The 18,614-nt window shown below is 26.1% G+C and overlaps 1 protein-coding gene across 2 annotated transcripts in view; it reads right to left on the bottom strand.

Moving 5' to 3' along the window:
• Nucleotides 1-2,657: 2,657 nt before the first annotated feature.
• Nucleotides 2,658-18,614, bottom strand: part of LOC107452889 (Short Calcium-binding Mitochondrial Carrier) — a 44,525-nt gene continuing 28,568 nt past the window's right edge. For both annotated transcript variants that reach the window (XM_087165347.1, XM_087165348.1), the window contains exons 2-10: nucleotides 14,022-14,133; nucleotides 13,039-13,126; nucleotides 12,837-12,948; nucleotides 9,405-9,563; nucleotides 8,200-8,346; nucleotides 6,598-6,708; nucleotides 6,315-6,482; nucleotides 5,516-5,663; nucleotides 2,658-4,675 (exon numbers count right to left, since the gene is read on the bottom strand). In XM_087165347.1, coding sequence (XP_087021473.1) covers nucleotides 4,488-4,675; nucleotides 5,516-5,663; nucleotides 6,315-6,482; nucleotides 6,598-6,708; nucleotides 8,200-8,346; nucleotides 9,405-9,563; nucleotides 12,837-12,948; nucleotides 13,039-13,126; nucleotides 14,022-14,133 — 1,233 coding nt within the window. In that variant the 3' untranslated portion in view covers nucleotides 2,658-4,487. The remainder of the gene's footprint in view (nucleotides 4,676-5,515; nucleotides 5,664-6,314; nucleotides 6,483-6,597; nucleotides 6,709-8,199; nucleotides 8,347-9,404; nucleotides 9,564-12,836; nucleotides 12,949-13,038; nucleotides 13,127-14,021; nucleotides 14,134-18,614) is intronic.

Genomic DNA, 18,614 nt, shown 5'->3' on the forward strand with positions numbered 1-18,614 from the left:
TCCACCACGAAGGCAAATTTCTCCCAATACTTGATCCAGGAGTTCTCTTGTCTTCTGTATTGGGTTCAAAATTACAAGGCTACGGAGTTGAACATTAGTAGTAGTAAACCCAAAATTGGGTCGGCTGTTCAACTATGGTTAAAATAAAAATCTGACTATAATTCTCCTTTTAGATGACTAACATAAGTTGAAAAACTCTTTTTTATACACACACAACAAAAATATTTTTAAAATTATATGCATAAAACACTATTAATTGAATGAAATGAAATTTACTTTAAAGTAAACTTACCTTTCTCTTCTTGGGACTTCTAAACCTAAAAACAAATGTTAAAAAATAAATAATTAAAAACTAAGTTTATGAAGTAGACCAGAAAAGTGAAAATTAATATATTTTTGTCAAACCTAAAACGAAACACATAGATCACTTTCAAAAGAGTGTAGAAGGAGGTGGCGAAATATAGGCGTCTATAAATCCTACTTTTTTCGCTTTAAGTGAAACAAAAATAAACTCATTTTTTAGTTTCTAATCTACAAGGAAAATTTTGATTCATTTTTTATAGCTTGTTTTCTGTCGGAAAGTAGTCAAAATTTCAAGAGGCGAAAAAGTTTGCTTGCACAATTTTTTTCAGCTGTGGAACCCTAAATGAACAGGAACACAGATGAGAACACTGTGAAATATCTAGGATCATCCATTAATTAACAAATTTATTGCAGAGGTTAAGAAAGACACTAATTAAAATTGGCTGTTTACTTAATACATCTATTAGCAACCAAATGACACATAAAGTTGATATTTAGTATTTGGGGGGTTAAAAAAACTAATGAAGAAATTCGAAAATTAACAAAAAGAATAACTCCACGAATCAATAAATGATCTAAACAATGACTCAATCAATAAATGAGTTAATACATCATTGAATAAACAGACAAGATAATTGTAAATTGGAAAAAATGATAATTTTCTGTTTTGTATGATTCACCGATTAGTTAAAATATTTTATTTCAATAATTGACTGATTCACTGTTAAATTGTTGTTGTTAATTTACGTCGCACTAGAGCTGCACAATAGGCTATTGGCGACGGTCTGGGAAACATCTCTGAGGATGATCCGAAGACAAGCCATCACAATTTTGATCCTCTGCAGAGGGGATGGCACCCCCGCTTCGGTAGCTCGACGACCTGCACAGTTTAACGAGGACCAATACCGCACACCCTCGGTCCCTAAGCAGACTGATCCAAGTGGTCACCCACCCACACACTGACCGCAGCCAGTGATGCTTGACTTCGGTGATCTGCTGGGAACCGTGTCTTAACGATCAGTCCACTGCCGGACGATTCACTGTTAAACAAATTGTTTTGTTTGCTCATCATTTGTTCAATTATTGATTTGCGGGTTTGTTCAGGAACTGATTTATTCATTCACAGATTAGCTTCTTTATGGTTCATTTTCACGGCTCATTCAAATTTGCTTTTTTTTTTATTTTGTAGATGCCTAACAATCGTCATTTTTTGATCAAATCAGTGAGTGTTAGGTATTGGTTTGTTGAACTGTTGATTTATTTTTTTATTGATTTGTTCATTCTTATATAATTTAACTGATTGTTTACTTATTCAATGATTTGTTGATTTACTTTACACTCATTTAACGATTTTCTCTTATTCTGATTTAATTTATGTAATTCAGTTATTCACTGTTGTAAGAACACAAGATATATCTTCGATAAAAAGTCTAAATAAATTTTTAATTCGGGTTAAGGAATAATAAGGTTATTTTAGATTTATCAAGGTTAGGTAAAAACCTTCACAATGATTAGCAAGTGCGTAAAATTATGGTAGCCAATAAACGCTACCCATTTTTATTAACACTTACTTGTATCTCTTAGAGTATAAGTTGACACTCTATTCGTAATAATGAGATAAAAAATTTCGGGTGCATAAATCAATTACTGTAAAAAAACAAAGTACAGAAATTTCAACCATTTTAATTCTTAAATCTACAAAATTTTTTCAAGTTGAAAATATTTCACATTGTTCTCCCTGGATATGATACATTTGTCCTCAAAATAAAGCTGCATTAACAAATACTGTGAGGCGAAACTGCTGTCGACTTATTCTTTCTACAGATCTCATGTTAAATGTCATATTTAAATTATTTAAGAGGTGTAGAATTTCGAATTTTTTTGTATGGGGAAATGCAAACATTTATAGTGTTACATGTTCTTGAAAAAATTGTCTTAACTTTTCTTATAGTTAATTTTTTTTCTAAACATAATTAAAATTATTGTTTCTAAATAAATAAATAAAAAGTGCATATTTAAAAGAAAATTTAATGAAAGAAAATGCAAAATTAATTGTAGCAACTAAAAAGGGGGTAAATTGATACAGAGTAATTCACATCTATCTCATTGTTTATAATGCAGCAACAAATGCCCAACTTCATAGCAGGTGAATGACTTAACCTGCTGATTTTCGTAAAATTTCGGGGGTTTGGAAAGTAGACTTAAAGATTAGAATAAACAGTAGATGGATTTGAACTATTTACTGTAACATATATATATTAATCTTAATACTTAAAACATGTTTTTTTTTTATTTAATTCTTTAAGTGTAACAACACTATGTGTGACACAAGAGAAAGAAAAAAGAACACTCTATTAGAAAAAAGATGTGTAGATGGAATTTATTTCAAAGATAAGAAAAAGCTGAATATATACATCTAGCACCAGATGGTGAAATCTATACTCCCTATATCAATCGTACCACCAGGCATACATAGAACTGTATGAAGACATTTTTTTTTATTTCTACAAGAATGCATTTAAAGAAGATGTTATTAGAAGCAGGCTAGTGAAAAACAATATCTTTCAGACATCTAAACAGAGATGAAAGAGTTAATGAGGCACTGACAAGAAACAAAACAAAACAAAAAAAAAACTTCTCTCCGTCAAAATTCATGTTGTAAGAAAATAAATATATAATTGGAATGGTTTTTTTTCAAAGGGTAACATTCAAAACGAGAATAAAATTATGTTCATGTACATTATAACAATAGAGAAAAAATAATATGTTAATATTTACAGTAATTTTCACTAATGTAAGTTAAACTAATCTACTTAAAGAGTTATAAAATGGGTTTAAGTTGCATAGATTATTCAAGAACTTACTGCGTAAAAGTTACTGACAGGAGTTTTATATTATTTTGACATGTACATTAATATTATCTCTAAAAAGAAATCAATTTATTACAGGTTTTTCTTAATGGTAAAATTTACAATAAACTCTTTGACAGTAATTTTTTTAACAAACATAAAAACAATCCACAAACATAAATTCACAAACAATAAATAAATAAATTTACATGTTTTGCGTGAAAGTTAAAAATTTATGATACATAAAAGGGCAGCAAATAATTTTGATTATTAACCAATAATATCAAAGAAGTATAAACAATATAAATTTCAGCAGCAATTTATAAACAAAACTTTGTTTTAAATTTAAAACATTAGTTTTTGTTACCAAGTTTAATGTTAAAGTGACACAAAATGTACCCAAATAAGTTAATTAAAATCAATATTAGCAATAATTTAAAAAAGAGATTTCACCTTAATAAAATTAATTCAACAATCAAAGAATTATGTTTACATAAGTACGTTAAATAAAATCAATTATAATTAGTATATTATCATAACAAACATGAATACATAATTATTAAAATTTAATTACAACTAATAATTTAATTTTTGATCTAAATATAAGTAATTCTTCAATAAACAGAAATTAAAAAGAAATCTTTTTTTTTACTCATTCAGGAAATACACATTAAACAAGAAAATTATTTTATTAAGAAAATACTCAGTCAATTCCATTTTAGTTAATTAAAATGCTAAAAACAACTCTTTATATTTCAAATAAGAATAAAATATTTAAAAATCATCATTAACATCATTTTAGCAAATGAGAATGAGATATTTATTACTATTAAATGCTAATTTTCTTTAAACAAAAGAAAAATAGTGAAAAAAAACTATTAATTAATATTTGCTGCCATATCACAGTTGCTAATAAATATACAGAGAAACTTACAAAAATACTATCTCATTTTTTTTTGTAATTATCTATCTATACAGCAGCAGTTACAGTTAACAGAACTCAAGGTAAAATAAAATTCCTTAAATTATTTTATTTTAAGAATAAAACTCTAAAATAAAATATAAACATTTTGCATTACACACACAACAAAACATTTCATTATAATTTATATATTTCTTAGCCTTGGTAAAAAAATAAATTAAAATCAACAATAGATATACTTTAAATTGCACAAACAAGTTTGTACGTGTCTAGTTTTAAGCAGTTAAAAAAATATTTTTAAACATTTTTGGCATATCTTATTGCACTGAATTTTAAATAATGATATTAGCTGCAGCTGCATATTCAATAACAAAGTTGAGATATATTAGGCAGTTTCTCATTCTATGTTCTTTTTATGCCATCGATACCCCGAGGGCTCGCCGAGAATATTCGTACACGACATAGCTGATGCTGACGGCTGGTGCAACTTTCATGAAATTCGGCGTGATGCCCCTGTAGAGTCCAGAAAAGCCTTCTCGCTTAATGATAGTTTTGAAAAGTCCTACCATACTAGATTCAGTCCTAGATTCATTTGTTACAGCTATAAAGAAAATATACAATTTAGTTTTAATATAGAAATTTAATAAAACTAGTTGATTTTATCCCAATTATCATCTTTAATGCACATTTTTAGAATCCAAGTAAAAAAAAAGTTTGCGTAAGAAGTAATTAATATTTAAAAAGGGAAGGAAAGAAAATAAATGCAGTCGAAGTTTTTTGAATCTTAAGTGAGAAACATGGAATAAAAAACATCGAAAACCATTTGATAGCCCAATGGACATTTCCTAATAATCGTTTTTTCAATCCTGTTTCCTTCAACAAGCTACAATATCCTCAGTCCTCCTTTTCCTGAGTGGGAAAAATGAGGAAAGATGCAGCGTTAAATTATGAAATTCTCATAAATATTTTTTCAATTATATTAAGAGAGGAAAAAAAAAACAGCCTTATACAATATGATTCATTGAACCCACTCTCAAAAAGAAAAAATATAACATCTCCTAGTAGAATCAAATTCACAATTCAATATTATTATGAAAAAGAGAAAAAAGCCTTCAACATTAGAATCTGCTCTCTAAAAGAAGGAGCATGTGTACTCTTCTCTAGATGTTATCAGATCTAATATTCACAATACTTGTTTTTTAACATTATGAATATACGCACTAATATACGCACTAATTAAATATACGCACTAATTAAATATACGCACTAATTAAATATACGCACTAATTAAAACATTTAATTGTAATTATTTTAAAGTTGAAAATCAAAACTATCAGTAAGTTGAACTGCCAATAACTCGAGGTGTTTTGCTTGTTCTGTCAAATTTGATTTACTGTGAATTGACTGCAAAAAAATATGAAATATGGAGAGTATTAATTACCTTGTGCTTGAAGACGTGTTCTAACTAAAGCTAAAGGGTAACTTGCAATTTGGCCACAAGAACTACTGGCAGTTCCACAACCAAGAAGTACTAGAATACCAGGATCTGTTTCTTCTGGATGACTATGTATATATGTCTTTTTTAAAGTCTGTAAATTGAATAGAAATCTTTGAATTAAAAAACTTCTACAATAACAATAATTTCTAATGTTTAGCTGATATTCGTAAATAAGAGGGGGAAACATTTTCTTTAAGTTTTAAGACAAATTTAAAATTAATCACTTTAAAACTTACCTAAAATAAGAGGATTGATTATCTATGAGCTGAGCTTTTTTTAAATGAATGGTACTGATTAAAATCTTTATAATTGTTGAAGTTTGATAGAGAATTGAATACAAAATTCACACTAAGGTTGTTGTTTTTTTTGTCAGTTTAGTGAGTTTTTCAAAAAATATGATAAGCTGGTAATTTTAAATCAAAGATTATTAAAATCAGAAAAATTGGGATCATTCAATGCAGTTTAAATACATTATATCCATGATTCCAAATCATTCTTTGCTACTGATGCAACATGATCATTTCACAAATTTGGTGAAATAATCAATCCTAATATAGTAAGACAACCTCTAATAGATAAAAATAGTGTTAGTTAAGTACTATTAAGTTCTTCAATGCCTTATTTCTTTATTAAATAATGTAAATCATTCAATTTATGTAAATTATCTTCGCATTGCAAACTAAAAGTAATTATCCAAATTAGTTGTGAAAAAAATTAGAGACAAAATAAAAAAATTTTATACCTCATATATAGCTAAGTCAATTCCAGCATATGGGATAATGCCTATCAAATTTGGAACATAGCCTCTGTAGAAACTCTTAAGGCCTTCTGTTTTGTAAATTTTGCAGGTAGCATCCCAAATGCTTTGATACTGCCCAGTCTTTCGAAGTGCCAGCCTGGTTTTCAAAACCTAGAATTCATCAAAAACAAACACAGTTAATATTTTAACAAAATCACGAATCCGAATGAACAACATATTCACATTCATGCTATTGTAAATGTGAATTGTCAAAACTATAATTTACCTCTAATGGATAGATCACAGTCTGAGAAATACCTCCAGCTAATGAACCTGCAGCAAACCTTCCATAAATTCCTAGTTCACGTTCTGAATCACCTCTAATTAATCGCTTTGCCTAAATTGGGATAAATATTTAATACTATGAAACGAAGAAAAAAAAAAGATGAAAATTAAGATTTAGCTACTATATTTAGGAGGTAACATGTAGCATTGCAATGTCAATTTAAACAATTTTATTATGTAATATTAAAATGATACATTTAATTGAAATTCTATAAGTTACATCCATCCAAATAACAAAATTATTTTAAATTTTTTCAAACACAGATTAATGATAGTAGAACTTTTGTACAATAATTTTAAAATTCAAAATGGAGCATTAAGTTGATACTCAGTCAGTACATTATTCAAACAATAAATTAAGCTTTATTTAACAAAACATTACTTAGATTTAAAAGATTGTAAAAGGATAATTCAACAGAAATTACAAAAGTATTAATGATATTAAATTGAGTTTAATTGCAATAAATTAGTTTGTCCCTAAATTAAGAGGTTGCTCCTAAATTAAAAGAAATATCAGTTAATTGGAATTTGGAAAAATTTAATGTTTTCTTTAATTTAATAGCCTTAACTAAAAGCTGCAAAAATTAAAGTCATTCTAATTAACAGGATTCCTATTCAATATGAGAAGAAAAAAAATCCAGACTTTTCTAATTATTCCAAGAAAATTTCAACTACATTCTGGACCATATATTGGTTTCAGTAATTTTACAACAAAAACTACATTTTTTTTAAAACTCAATATATAAATTTAGAAAGTAATATAAAGCAAAAATTATTATTATTATTATTATTTTTTTTTTTTTAAATACAAAATTTCATTTATTTTAATCACATTGAATGTTTTACTCCAAATAACTGAAGTAGATGTTTTAATTTGAAATACATTGATTAATTATTGTTGCTCCTAACATGGATAAGTTTTTTAAATTTATCGAAAAACAAAAGAAAAAAAAAACTGATGTAATAACTAAAATCAAGTTCTTTAAAAACTACAATCAGCTAATTTGTACAATTATTATACAATTTGAAAACTAAATTTTCTTCTTCAAAGAATGCTTTTCTTTTGATTTCACTTATTTTTATTTTTTTGAATTTTGCATCATGTTTCTAAATTTTAAGAATTTTTTCAATTTTAACTAATAAAAGAAAAAATTTTCAAGTGCAATTTTTTAAAATAATTATCCAGCTGATTCTATGACAAACAAAATAAAGTGTTAGCCTAAGTGATGTACCAGGTTTTAAATTAAAAAAAAGCCTTTAGAAATTTAATGAAGTACCTGATTAGTACTTAAAAAAACTATGATTTTTAAACAAGATGTAGTAGTTATCAGTAGATATGTTAAATTATCAATTTGGGGTTACTTTAAAGCTAAAATGCTTTAAAGTAACCCAAAAACATTTAGTTAAAAAATAATCATTTTAATTTTTTTTAAATTTTATATGAAATAAACCTAATTTTTATTTTAAACATGCCATCTTTCTAAACTATCGAAAAATACTTATAAACATTTTTAAGAATTAAAAAAAGTGTATGAATACATACCTGCTCATAAGCCATGAACTTTAATGCACTTTCAGGAGCAATTTTTAACACATTTATTCCATTCCCTCTCCAAAGGGATTTAGTTCCTCCTTCTTTTAACATATGCCTCAAACATTGTGAGATTGAGCTATATTCTGTACCTTTAACCTAAAATTCAAAACTGCAATTTAATAGACACAAACAAAAAGATAACACTAAAAACTGGAAAAGTAAGTTTTTTTAAAAATAATATTAATATAGCTAGTATTTTAACTGTGCAACAAGTAGGGCAAATTTATATTAAAATTTTTATGCCAGACAGCATTACTTCAAATAATTGAAAGTTAAATATTTTGCTAGGCAGAACATTAAGCAATTGAAAGTTAAAATAAATCCAGAACTAAAAAGTTAAATTCTATTTCTTTTTATTATACTTATTTTTAATAAAATTAGTTTTATTAGTACTTATTTCCTTCTGGGATGTAAAAAAATTGCTGAACCATTATTGCCACCAGTGATTCTTTATTAAATCTGGTAATAAATATTACTGGCACTGTGGCAATAAGCATTTAATACAGGTACTGTGGTAGTAGGTATTTTATGGTCCCCTAAAGTGGACAATAAACAATTTTTAAAAAAAACTTAGCAATGTCAAAAAAAAAAGTACATGCAATTGAAAAGTAATGTTATAAATATGCCATATACAACTTTTTTTTTCCAATAAATAAAAATATATGATTAAATAAAAGGATTTTATTATTTTTATTTAAATTTTGATAAACATCTCTTACTATGTTATAAGGGAAACAGCTATGTAATAACTTTAAGACTTATAATACTGTTTAATCTAAATTAAAACTATTTCCATATTATTAGCAGAAAATTGTAAAAAAGGAGAATTTTTTATTGATATTTAAAACTAATTTCTTTAATTACTATTGACCTGATAATCTAACATTCTAACAAATTATTGTTTTATAAGAATAATCTTTTTTTCCTAAATTAACAAATTATAAACATTTTGAGAACACTTAACACATTTCATCAGTAGCCTATAAATATCAGGCTTGTCATTGTTGGTTAAAAGAGTTAAAAAGTGTAATATGAGGATGATATAGTAATTGTTATTTCTTATCAGTAAAATTATTGATCATCATTTGAATTATGTAAATATTAATTGTTTAAAGAATTATTAAAAAACTAACCTAATGTATAAAAGAACTGACCTGTAAAAATACTTTGATTCTATCTAATGGAGCAGTACAGGTTCTTGAAACTGCCCCTGCTAAGCCACCTGCCACTAAATGACGCCACCACATTCCTGTATGCATTTCGGTTTCTGTAAAGTCTTCTGGGACAAGAACGTTTTCTCCTAAATCTAAGAACTGAAGGTTAAAAACAAATTAAAAAATATTCTGCAAAAATTAATAGAATCAAGAAATTTATAATTTCCTTAAATAAATAAATAAATAAATAACAGTCAATTAGTAATGAAAGCTGGAAGTGTAGAATGATGACTAAATGAAAAAGACAAGTTTATTATAAAATCATAAAAAATAGCACTATTAATTAACTAAATAAGCTTTGTATACTATTTTTAACAAAAAAAAAAAAAAAACAAAAAAAAAAAAAAAAAAAAAAAAAAACTTAAAAACACTTTGAATCTTCTACCGTTCCAAAAAAAGAAAAAGAAATATGCATTTTATACTGTGTAAGACTAGGGGGGAACACTCCAGATTAATACACCTAGACTTAAATCTTACACTTTTTATTTACATTGAAAAGAAAGTATTATTAGGGAAGAGCATAGCTGCAAAAATGGATAGGAAAAAATCCACAACAAATTTTTATTAGGAATTATCATTAGGAAAAAACGAAATTATATAAATTTTATGATAACTGTTCCATAATATTTTAAATATTTTTCATTAAGGAAATCTTAGGGATTTTTAAAAAATAAAAAAAAACTTTATTACACTAATAACAATAAATGGCCTTCCATTTATAATTAGCATTAAATGAATTGGAAATGTTTTTTCCTTTATGCTAATTGTTATTCTAAATAGTAGTAGACAAGTATATAAATCACTATTGATAATTAAAAGATTTTATAATTTAAAAAGGGAATTTTGAATAAAAATAAACTGAAATTTTTAGAACAAATGAAAAGAAAAGCTTTAAACAGTGAGGCAGGCTCGCTTCATTATGTACTGGTAATATTTATTTATATATTCAAGCAAGCAATACATTGTGTAAAAATTCTATTCTATTCAAGGGATATTTTTTGAAAACTTTCCTCAATTATAGGCAATTTTCTAAAATGTACAAAAACCGGGAGAATTTTTATTATACTGGTAGACCAGGAAAAATGGCATAATCTAGCAGTCTACTGGTAAATCCAGTAGAGTTGGCAACTATGGAAGAGTAATACCATCTCCTACAGTAAACTGCAATAGTGGTGTCGCATACTAGGAAACTAATGCATATTTGGCAGTCTTTATTTATATTATTGATATAGCTTGATTGCTTTTCTGTCTCTTTTCCTTTTATCTCTCAATTTGTATAATTTTACAGCAAACATTTACGTTGTAACATTGATTGTTAATTATCAAAATTATAATTTATGCATATACACCAAATATGTTCAATTTTCTACTGAATATGAAGGTTTTTTCCACGAAGAAATAAAATGTTCAATAGTGTAATATAAACATATATACATTTTTCACAAGTTGGATGGTTAAAGTAGAAACATTTACCATCTTTATGGGAACTACAAAATTAAGTTACTACATGAAATTTTTATAAAAAGTTTTCAATAAAAAAGATGAAAAAAATCATAACAAAATCGAACCTTTCTAAAAAAGTAAAATATGTTTAACATAAACATATTAATGTTCTCTAGAGTTAAAATAATTTTTTTAAAAGAAACTTTTCACACAAAAGAAGAAATTTTTTTCTTTCACAAAATTAATATTGCTTACTGAAAAATAAACTTAAAAGAATGACCTGCTCTTTTAATAAAAGGGAACTATTAAATATTTTTTGTTGTTGAAGTTTTTCTTAAAATTTATACATAAAATTGTAAACAAAAATAAAAAAATAAACAAGTTAACTCATTTACCTTGACTAATGATTTCCAAATGTTAAATATAACTAGTTTTCCAATATGAAAATTTTAAATGACAGTTATCCACATGAACATAGCTGTTAACATTTGAACAGCTCATTTCCAAAAGAACTCGAGTTCACAAAAACCTGTGATTATAAATGAATGAAATTTGACACATTAAATCACATGTTTCAACACCGATAGCCAATCAGAGAAGAGAAAAGGAGAGATGGTGACGGAACAGAAAAATTCTTACACCTTAAATGAAAGATAAGGGATGAATGATGCTGGCAAATCAAAAAAGAAGATAAGAAAGAATACAGAGATTGCTTAATCATACAGCAAGAACCACATGTTCTACCCATTGACAATTATTGTTGTAATAATCACTAAAATAAATAAAAACTTTAGTGATGTTAAAATTTAAGCCTATTTATTTATTCGTGCATAAAAATATAAATAACAAAATTGCTGTAAACATAAAAAGGCATTGAAATTTCCATCTTAAAATGTTTAATTCAATTACATGGGAAGAAAAAACATAAACAACAAATTACTTTTAAAATAATGCAATAAATTATTGATGTGGTAAAAATAGCTGAAGCAGGGTTTTTTCCTTAATTTTTAAAAGAGTAATAAAAATTAGTTACAATACAAAATTTTTTATTTTTAGGAAGAGGAAAATATTAATTAATTCTAATAACTTCTCAAGGTTTCATCATTACAAATAAAAAAAAAATAAATAAAAAAAAAGAAGTTTTAGTTTAGATAACTTATATATATATATATATTTTATAAGTTAAAATATGTTGTATTCTGCAACGTTATAAAGAACTTTTTTAAATTAAAATATTATTTTTATAAAATTGCATATTGAGATTATTTACTTGGATTTGCATTCTTTAACTTTCAATTATCTGAACAAATATGAATGGAAGTTCCTTTTCTATGAATTAATTTATATTACAAATATTGTCAATGAATAAGTGACATCTTAATATATTTATTTTTGTTTTAAAAAAATATGTATTTTTGTTTAAATTTTTTTTACCTGCAGTTTAACATTTAGTATTGAATTTTATTTAAATATTGAACATAGTTTTGAAAATGTACAAGTATAATAATTAGAAATTAAATAAAAGTTCCAATTGTATAAAATTTCAATTATGATATGACAAAAAAATGCACTATTTTTTAAGTTGCAACTAATATTTTTAAATAAATATTTTGTTTTCAAGTAAAAAAAAACTATGAAAAACTTCTTTTTCTATATCTTAGAACTATCTAAATTTTTAATTGCATTCTTATTCAGTTATTGAAATCATAATGTAATTTAAATTTTTAACAATAACAAAATACTATTCTAAATACATAAATACAGTGCATAAACATATCAAGATTGATAAATTCACAATGCATTAAGTATTAAATGACAAATTCCACTCATAAAATTTTTTTGTGAACAAAAAAAAACTTCTATCGCGAGTTAAACGTTTGTGAACAAATATTAGTTAGAGTGCCTTTTGTAACATAAAATTGCACTTACTGTGGCATGTCTCCAGATTTTTAAGAGTTCATGAAGTTCAAAACTAGGCAAAAAGAGTAAATAATCTCTCCATTCATTAAAGGATATAGTTTGAGAGTTATCTTTGTCCATTCTAAAACAGAAAAAAAAGAGCAGCAACTCATTTTACAAAAAGAAACCTTAACATTTTAAAAATTGGATGATTAAATGAGCAATACTGTACCGTTTCAGCAGGATGTAGGCTTCCTTTTCATCCAGTTTGACACCAAACCGTGCAAAAGCACTCACAATTTCATCTGCATCAATGATGCCTTTAAAAAATAAATACACATTAGCTATGAAAATATTAAGGTTCATAGCTAAAAAAAACACAAGATTAATATAAACAATTATAACTTTAAATAAATATTAGAAAAAATAATTTGAACTAAAAAGATTACAGAAAGAGAAGTACAATTGTGGTAATTTTACATGTCTTATAAAGTTTTGGAAAGTGGGGGGGGGGGGTGAATTATCAAACTATACAGCAACAAAAAAAAGTAACACTTTAATCATTTAAGTTTGGGGTAAACACTCCATATCCATGAGGATAATGCTGGTGGAAAATCTATGGGACATATGAACTTTTACTAGGAAACATGTAAACTTTTTCTTTGGAAAAATAGTACAATTTCATTAAAAAAGCAGCAAACTGCCAATTTAATTCAATTACACCTAATAATAAAAAAAAAAATTTTTTTTGATACATAATTTTGTTTCTTTTAATTTTATTCCAGACTTATTTTGAAAAACCTTCAAATACATGACAGAAAATATTATTATCGAGAAACATAAGAAATTAATACTAGAAATTTGGAAAATACAGTTACATAGTAATAGTTTTAATAGTTACATAGTAATAAAGTATAGTAATAGTTACATAGTAATAATTTTTACTCAAGCATGTTATATCTCAAGCGATATTTATTGAAAAGATTGAGATGCAATCTGAAATTATTTTCATGCATTTAAATGCCTTTATACTACCAAAAACAATTTTATTTTATTTTTTATAAAATATTCATGTTCATAAAAGAAAGAAATTGTTAATTATTTAAAACAAAAATTATGTCAAATAGATAATTTTCTGAGAAAAAAAAACATCGTCAGGTTAATTAAAATAAATGAAGAAGGAAGTAATGGATGTTAAATGAATGAAATCCTTACCGTCCCTATTTTCATCCATGTATTTGAACAAAGCCATGAGGTGATGTTCAGATTCCTGAATGAAATGAAAGAAGTCATCAAAGCTGAGTGAGCCTTTTTTCTCCACGCGTGTCTGAAAAAGGACACAATTAATACTTTTTTTAAAGACAATAGTACTAAGACATTAGATCATTTGAATAAAAAAAAGTCTACAAAAAGATTATGCTAAAAATAATAATAAAAAAAAACTTTTTCTTTTTAAATAAATTATAGGTTTCACAATGGCAGTTTTTTCAAGGGCAGTACATCCTCCCTGCCCTTTTATAAAGACAAATGCACCCTCCTCGCATCGTTCCTTATGTTTCTAGCTCATTTCTTACTTCAAGAAGAAGAAAAAATTACGCACTCCGTAATTTTAATTTTACGTAGATATTTAAAGATTTGAACTCTTTCAAACAGTTAATCTTTCTTTGACGGGAAATAAAATAAAACTTAACTATAAATATAAAATGTTTTGAAAATTCAACTTCATGTTTAAATTTAAATAAAGGCTGCAAATAACATTTCCTAAACATGACAGCCAAAAATATCTTAAGAGTAGAATACAAAATATTGCATCTTGGAATTTAATACTTATTTAATTTATTCTAAGTTAAATATTGTCATTTTATTTGTTTAAATAATTTTCTAAAAGTATAGACGGACAAGATTATATTATGTATTTTCAAATATTAAATTTAATTATTTGAAACATACAATTTTTTAAAAATAACATATATTTTAAATAGTGTAAAAACTTCTTTTTTCTTTTTAATGCAAGCACTTTGCTGTTAAAGGACAAGGAATAACTCTGCAGTGTTTAAAACACTAGATGATTTGATTGGAAGAAAAAAATCTTTAAATTTTTAAACAGATTTTAATTTATTATTATAGTTATTTTTTTAAAATTGAAAATACGTTATGACGTAACACAATAGCATTAAAAACGCCACTTGAGACTAGAACTAGACTACTAGAGAAAACTATTAAACTAGAATGAAGATGATTTCAAATAAAAATTCCTACCAAAAAATATATATCTTTTTGAAAATAAATTATAGCATGTCATAGAGAGTATTTAAGAGTCTAGTTTATTTTAATGAAAAAGTCTTTAACCTGTTTATTAATATACAGTGAAACCTCTCATTAAGGACATATTTTTAATTACCCGTGAATCTTCTATGAATAAATCATTATGTACCCTCTTCACAAAGCGGACAGTCATTTTATACCCCGAAAAGTTATTTTCTCTCTCTTCAATCCGGACACCAATTTTAAACTAGAAAGATGGGTGGAGAATCACTAATTAATTTAGATTCTATAAAGATTCATATTTTATTAAATCTGTAAAGATGAATTTCTTTTATAGATGAATTAATAATAGGATTATAAGTAAAGTAGAGAAGTTTTATAAGGTAATTTAGAAACCCTATTTAATGCACATTAATTCAAATAAAAAATGCATAAATATATGTCTTCCTCACATCTTTAGAATTAAATAAAACTTGTTACAATGTGAAAAACTATTTTCTTCTAAAAAAACTGTAATCAGAGCAGTTAGTTAAAGGTAACGCGAAATAGTAAAATGTATCATTTTGAATATTTTTTTTTCTTTATCAAAAAACATCGCATTGACCTCAATAATTGAAAACATTTTTATTGAAGCAAAATAAGTAAAACAATGACCGCAAAATGTAGGAAATGTTCCGATTTGCAAACGATAAATCGAAAAATCATAAATATAGAATGTCAGAACGACACGATTATTGATAGCATAAAATTTATTCAAGGAGACGGCGAAGTTGAAAGTGAAACATCATTTACAAACAGAAATAATCAAAACAAGATTGTTTACACAATGTTTATTAAAAAAACAAAACTGAATGATTAAAAAACTTCAAAACAAAGCACATGAATAAAGATATAAAGATTATATCGTCATCAAGAACGAAATAAATCATAAAAACAATTTAGAGTTCACAATAAAAAAAATTATTTAAAAAAATGTTTTTAAGCAAAGACATGAAATCATTGGGATACTTGCAAGTGACGTAGTGTGGGTTTTTCAATCCTAATTGGTTGCTGAAATGCGGCATTTGTTTACGATAGCAACTGTTCTTTCCATTCTATATCAATTCTCTTTAGTGACACATGAAAAATGACGCTTGAAACAAGCCCTTCAAGTGTCATTTTTTATGTGTCTTCTTGTGTCACTAAAGAGAATTGATACTATCAATTCTCTTTAGTGACACATTCTACATTCTTACACAAAATGAATCTTCTCAAAGATTTCAATTATTTCACTATATATTTACACAGGGATTTAACAGAAAAGACAGGCATGAAACCGTGTGGAACATAGACAAACTAATTATGCAACGACGTTGCCTGGTACACAAAACAAAAATACATCATGGTTACAATAAAATGCATAAACAAATAATTAATCTAAGTTAAGTAAAAGAAATAGATGAGAAAGAATTATATTTCAACTATTTCGATGTGCGATACGGCTTTGTATTTAACTTCACGTTAATTAACATTCTAACTTATGTAGAGGAACTTAGGTTAACTTTAATACACCATTTTGCTGATAAAGATTAGCTGCCGCTGACGTCATAGATCATGTCATGCGTGGAAATGGGAGGTCTTTTTCTTCTTGAAGTGCAAGTATCCAATTGTGCAAATTTTCAAAAAACATAAATGTGTAAATTTTAGTTTTGTATTAAAAATTTTGCTACAAACACGCATTCATAAAATATATTAGTGGAAAGAAAATATTAATAATTTCCAAATAAGAAATATTTATTACTTGTAAAATATAAACTAATATAGGTAATTTTTTAAACTAGTTTAATTTCAGAGGGACTTAGACCATCTAGATTCTAGACAATCGCTTCTTAAATATTTTTTCATGAAATTCCTTCGAGAGAGAGAGAGAGAGAAGAAAAAAAAAAGACTCAACAATCTGAAGAAAGATTGATGTTAAGAAAAAGAAAGGGTGAAGAAATCAGGTAGGCAGGTGTTTCTTTTAGAAACCGCAACTCAGCCTTGTTTTTGTTTCTTTTCTGAATCATCCCCCAAGTTTTCTGTTTTTAAGAAAACAAAACCTAAATCGGTTTAGTTTTTTTTTTTTTTTTTTGAGAATGACATTGATTGGTTTATGTTTACACTAAAATAATAAATATAACTTTTTTTTAAATATAGAATAAATTCTGCCTAGAGATTTTGAACAGCCTTTTTACCTTTATGTTATTATTGAGAACATCAAAACTTTTATCAACTTAGATAAGCTTGATTATTAGAATTATTGATTATTAGTAATTATATTTTATTGACTGAATTTAGATTGTATTATTACTGATTAATTATTGATTATATCATTAGCGTGGAATTATTAGAAGCTTTGTAAACATGAAATTTCATGAAAAAATGCAAGCAATATAGGAAATAGATTAGAAACTCATTAAATATAAAAGATAAAACTTGCACCACAAAATAAACAAAGCGATCATAAAACAGCACAGCTGTCAACCCAAATAAAATTTTTAAAAAGTTTTTAAAATGCAGAAAGATTTTCTAGAAATTTGCAAGAGAAATTGCTTAAAATGTAGAAAATTTTACACTTTTTCAATTTCTATACTTTCTTCAAAGAATCAACGGTACAGTTAACTTTAAAAAAAACTTTATACTAAAAAACTTAAACTTTAACTTTAAAAAAGCACTTTTACTAGGTTTACAACTAATTAAATAACTATTCATCCCATCACTAACTACAAAGAAGTTTATATTACAATTATTCAGAGTGAGTTTAGAATCCAAAATGTTATTTAAAAAAAAGAAAAATGTGAAATGATCAGACGCAACGATCAGTTTTTTTAATTTGCTTAAAAAGTTCTCGAGATACGACAAAATACACAAAACCCAAACTGAACAATAAAGGATTCAAACTTTGGATCGCTTTCCTGACCAAACTATGTGGACCATAATTCCCAGATTGCAACCACCCTTTAAATTTCGGCAGTCAAAAATCCGAATCCGTCAACAAAAAAAAGGGTATGTTTGATCAGAGAAAATCCGCTTTGTGTCTGATTTCGTAGCTTAAATATATCACCTGCAATTCTTAATTAGTATAGAAATCACCTCGAACCATTAAGATTGAGTCCTAGAACGATCCGATCATTAGATCAAAAATTAATCAGGGTGGTCCGTTTTTAATTTTATGCACTCTACAACAGAGGCGATCAGACCGAAGTGAAGTAAAAGTTCAAAGTTTGATTGTCTAGGTAAGGTGAAAGAGACAGTACACACGTATGTGTATACACATAAATAGTTTTAAGAAAAAAATTAATTTTTATCGATATTTTCAAAATGCAGAAGATTTGAGTTTCTCATATAAAGGCAAAAGATGAGGCGTTAATGCAGAAGAGTTGGCGAATATCGTTTGATAAACAAATTTAAATAAGTTATGCAAAGAAAAAAAAATAGAATGAGTTGGGCAAATATTTAAGAATAAATCTAGAATTGTTATACAAATAATTCAGGAAAATAATATTTAGGAAGAAAAAAAAAACA

The sequence above is a fragment of the Parasteatoda tepidariorum genome, chromosome 6 (assembly GCF_982258835.1).
Source record: "Parasteatoda tepidariorum strain Cologne lab strain chromosome 6, Ptep-v5.0, whole genome shotgun sequence".
Classification (NCBI taxonomy): Eukaryota; Metazoa; Arthropoda; class Arachnida; order Araneae; family Theridiidae; genus Parasteatoda; species Parasteatoda tepidariorum.